The sequence below is a fragment of the Sinocyclocheilus grahami genome, unplaced genomic scaffold, assembly GCF_001515645.1.
Source record: "Sinocyclocheilus grahami isolate Dianchi unplaced genomic scaffold, SAMN03320097.WGS_v1.1 scaffold1149.1, whole genome shotgun sequence".
Lineage (NCBI taxonomy): Eukaryota > Metazoa > Chordata > Actinopteri > Cypriniformes > Cyprinidae > Sinocyclocheilus > Sinocyclocheilus grahami.
Genome location: NW_015506328.1, coordinates 477,120 through 481,883, shown reverse-complemented (window position 1 = coordinate 481,883; position 4,764 = coordinate 477,120). Strand labels below are relative to the sequence as shown.

The following is a 4,764-nucleotide window of genomic DNA, read 5'->3' as shown; positions in this document are numbered from 1 at the left end:
ATTTCTTACAACATTTTATTAATTTATTTTCACCCAAAATATAACGTTATTTTAATGCTATTTAAAGGTTACAAAAAAACGTTTCTTAGAACGTTCAAGTACAAATAACATCGTAAAGACGTTCCGAACTTGTTGATTGTTATGAGAACGTATATAAAATCCTAATAAAGTTAAGAATGTTTTGTCCTAACGTTTACATAACATCAGTGAAGGTTGCGAGAACATTCCCTGTTACAGTAGCTGGGTGTCTTCTTTAGTTTGACCTACCTGAGGTCTTGTCACTCGATGCACTGGCTCCGTTCACGTTGAAGTGATTGCTGAGGTTCAGGTCAAGACGTGTGACCGTCCGACGGTTGCCGTTTTTGTCGATGACCTCCGTAGCGACTTTGGGCTCGTCTCTCGAGGAGCGTTTATTTCCATCATCATCCTCCTCAGGCAGCAACACAATGCGGTGGTTCATTTGGGGACTCGGAAGTTGCGAAGACAGAGGTGATAAGACAGGAGACATGCTCTGGAGACTGTTGGCAGGAGGATAAGACACGTTGAAGAGCCCAGAGAGAGAGCTTGATGTGGGGCTTCTGGTCCAGGGATGAAGCTTAGAGCTTCTAGAGTTGAGGGTTTTCTCGTTGTTCACCTGAGTAAAGAGCTTGATCTCTTCTTGTCCATCTTGCTGATTGTGACTCTGATCCAAACTGGAATGAGATCCGAGTTCCTGGTTGTGTTCCGGGTCCCTTTGGTTGACTTCCAAACTTCCGAAGGTTGATTGGCCTTGTTGGTTTCCCTCGGTATTCCCAACGGCCATTAGCTCCCGTAGGACACATCCACGTTGGTTTCCCAAGGGCTTCTCGTACTCCAAAGTGAGTTCAAACTCCGACAGCTCGGTACAAAGATCCATTTCGGACTCAAACGAACGAGGCTCTTCCATAAAATCCCAGCCGTCGTGGGCGATCTGGAAGTGTTCCTCCATTGGAAGAAGAGGCTCGCTGGAGACGCTGACATAAGAGCCTGATCCTGGAGTATCCCGGCCACGGATGGAGACCGGAGTCCCGGGAGCCTTTGGGGAAAACTCGGACGCTCCACTCTGCACCTTCTTCTTTATCCTACTCTGCAAGAACTCTTCAGCGCTGTCCATCTTCTTAGAACCCAGTTTCTTCAGCTTACGAACTCTAGAGGCTGCTCTCTTATGCTCCGCGGGCGGAGATATAGTGAAGTTACTGCTGCTAACATCATGTCCTTCCAGGAGCTTCCCGTCCTGGTTTCCCATCTTAATCCTGTCTGCGCAGTCGCTGCATAAAGACAGGAGGTCCGTCAGCAGCTGGTGGTGTTCTGCGGTGAGCCAGTTGAGCTGCGCGACCGCTCCTTTTGTCGCCTCGCAGTAATACTGGCCTCTTTGTTTAGCGTCTTCATCCCGAGGCCGGACTTCACGAGGGGTTTGGCCAGCTCGTGGGAAACCTCGGGACTTCCTCGTTGGGAAGTAGAGACTAATGAAGCACAGCTCCTGGATGGGTTTGTACAGACGCAGCACAGTGTGCGTGCCTTCCATTACGGGGCCCGTTTTTAATTAATCACACTCCTAAATTAAGTTGAGTAGTTGTCTCGTGGGTCGTGTCTCGCCCGGGGTGGACTGACACGGCGGGCGTTCATCATCGGGGTGATCGAAGGCCTGTCAAAATGACGGAGGCTTTTAGTGCAACATCTATTTTAAGATGCATGTAGAATTGCAAATATACAACAGATTTGTATCTAAGAAACTGATCAACACGTGAAGTGTTACATAGATACAGAGCTTTAAAATCCAAGTTTTAATCCAAACAAAATCAGGTTTTATTGATTAAAAGCAATTAAACTCAGGCTTTAAAGTTAATAACAAATATCAAATTTGGTTTGCACACTGAATTCTTAAAAAAAGACAAACAAGCAAAAAAGGCAATACACTGTAAAAAAAAAAAACATTTTTATTTGGAGTACATTTGTGACCCCGGAGCACAAAACCAGTCATAAGGGTAAATTTTTCGAAATTGAGATGTATACATCAGCTGAAAGCTGAATAAATAAGCTTTCCATTGATGTATGGTTTGTTAGGATCGGACAATATTTGAAAATCTGGAATCTGAGGGTGCAAAAAAATCTAAATATTGAGAAAATCATCTTTAAAGTTGTCCAAATGAAGTTCTTAGCAATGCATATTAATAATGAGACATTACGTTTTGATATATTTATGGTAGGAAATGTACTAAATATCTTCATGGAACATGATCTTTACTTAATATCCTAATGATTTTTGGCATAAAAGATCTGGAATCTGAGGGTGCAAAAAAATCTAAATATTGAGAAAATCATCTTTAAAGTTGTCCAAATGAAGTTCTTAGCAATGCATATTAATAATGAGACATTACGTTTTGATATATTTACTGTAGGAAATTTACTAAATATCTTCATGGAACATGATCTTTACTTAATATCCTAATGATTTTTGGCATAAAAGTAAATAATTCAATAATTGTGACCCATACAATGTATTGTTGGCTATTGCTACAAATATCCCCCAGCGACTTAACACTGCTTTTGTGCTGCAGGGACACATATTATAAGAAAATACTATTTTAGTCTTTGTACTTCATGTTTAATTATATGTGTTAATTGCTGATTCTTTGTGAAATTTACTAGCAATTTCTGAGTGAAAATGAATTCTACACCTATTTTTTTCAGAGTACAAAATTAAAAGTAACTTTTAAAAGCATGTATTGCTATAATCAACAGAATTATCTTGTAATATTGCATGCATCATAGCTGGGGTCTTGCGAATCTTTGCCAGACATTTTTACAGGCCAGAAAATAAACTGTGGAGAGAGATGCTTTGGCAAAAATATCCATGAATGCACGACTAACAGTGGGTCTATTGATAATGTCATTCGGTACGTTTTATTCTGCTAAAGCCTTTGAACTGTATGCATAATTATTTAAATAAGCAGTTGAGTGAGTAGAGCACCCTTCATCATGAGCATCATAATAATCAACCCTCACACACACACACACACACACAATAATCACACTTTAAAATGAACTGAGCTCATACAGCTGCAGTGAATGTCCCTTTAAAACATGACATGACAGTTCAGCAGTGATCAAACCCAAACAAATCAGCATCTTATATTGGTGCATTATATTATAAAAGAGGTGCATTGCACTGTGGCAGTGAATAACCTACACTATACTGAGCATCGTTTATTATGCAGAAAGTTATTTTTGCACTGCTGCATCATTGATGCTTTAAACATTCACTGCACATTTACACACAGTACACATTTAATGTTGCTAAAATATGATTATGGCCAATGCATTTGCATGCTCTTTGATTTTAATAATCGTGTGTTATATGAAGTTAATCGTGCTAAACTCACCCATCTGAGCTGCATGACGGATCTGCGTCTCTCTCTCTCTCTCTCTCTCGTTCTGGAGGACAGCTCTCTCAGCCTGTGATTGACAGGCACACAGACCAGTCAGAGGCGGCAGCGTCTGTATCCGCGGCTGTGATTGGTTGGCTTCAAGGTGGCCCCGCCCCCAGCAGAATTGTGTCATAAAGCAAAGCAGCAGTGCTGCAGAATGTCAGAAAGACAGCAGTATTCACTTAAAGGGGACAGAAGACAAATCTATCTATATCTATCTATCTATCTATCTATCAAAGAATTACATAAACGACTAAACATCCCCACAAGGATAGCAAAACTTGAAACATTATATAAAAATATTAATAGCCTCCATACAAATATACACCAGCTTTCAAGGACTTGCCTTGCAGTGTTCAAAGATCCAGTGCTGTGTTAACACACGATGGGTTTATTGTAGTGACAGTAACTTTAGTAACTGTATATGGTGTAAAACTAAAGCTTCAGTTTAATCTCTGACTTTCAAAAGAAAACAATACATATACAGTACACTGCTGTTCAAACGTTTGGCATCAGTAAGATTTCTAATGTGTTTAAAGAAGTCTCTTCTGCTCATCAAGGCTGCATTTATTTGATCAGAAATACAGAAAAAAACTGGAATATTGTGAAATATTATTGCATTTTAAAATAATGGTTTTATATTGTAATATACGTTAAAATCAAATTTATTTCTGTGATGCACCGCTGAATTTAAATAGAAATATGATGCTGAAAATACAGCTTTGATCACAGAAATAAATTAGAGTTTAACAGATATTCACATAGAAAACAGCTGTTTTACATTATAATAATATTTCTCAATATTACTGTTTTTTTCTGCATTTCTGATCAAATAAATGCAGGCTTGGTGAGCAGACGAGACTTCTTTAAAACACATTAGAAATCTTACAGATGCCAAACGTTTATTTGGGAAAATTTTAGCTGGAATAATTATAATAATATTCATAATTATATAGGTTGAGTTTGATAACTGAAAGAAAAAAAAATTAATGGTTTGCTAATATTATGAATACATTTTTAAAAATGTTTATAATGACCAAACAATAATTAAAAATAATTTCAATTACAGTAATTTAACGATGAATAAATATGGTCACTTGAAGTAATTCCATTTTTAAAAAAAATACAACTGAATTAACTAAGCAACAGGAATACATAATGCATAATTCTATTTCTATGATTTATTTCTATGCATTAGATGTTCTTTCACAGTCACACCACTAGGATGCAGCACAGGATCACAAATCCTCAGCCATTCATGCTCATCTGCATTGGCCTATACTTATATTTTAAATTAAATTATTTAACAGTAAATTTC

At 38.2% G+C, this 4,764-nt stretch overlaps 1 protein-coding gene across 1 annotated transcript; it reads right to left on the bottom strand.

Moving 5' to 3' along the window:
- Window positions 1–247: 247 nt before the first annotated feature.
- LOC107567343 (formin-1-like) lies at window positions 248–3,459 on the bottom strand. The gene is made up of 2 exons (XM_016253008.1): window positions 3,402–3,459; window positions 248–1,663 (listed from the first exon to the last, which is right to left on the bottom strand). Exon 2 carries the CDS (start codon window positions 1,541–1,543, stop codon window positions 254–256), a length of 1,290 nt encoding a protein of 429 aa, XP_016108494.1. The 5' UTR covers window positions 1,544–1,663; window positions 3,402–3,459; the 3' UTR covers window positions 248–253.
- Between the last annotated feature and the right edge of the window lie 1,305 nt (window positions 3,460–4,764).

What these genes read in the sequence shown, in the direction of transcription:
- LOC107567343 (XM_016253008.1), bottom strand. Translation starts at nt 1,543, where the DNA reads ATGGAAGGCACGCACACTGTGCTGCGTCTGTACAAACCCATCCAGGAG.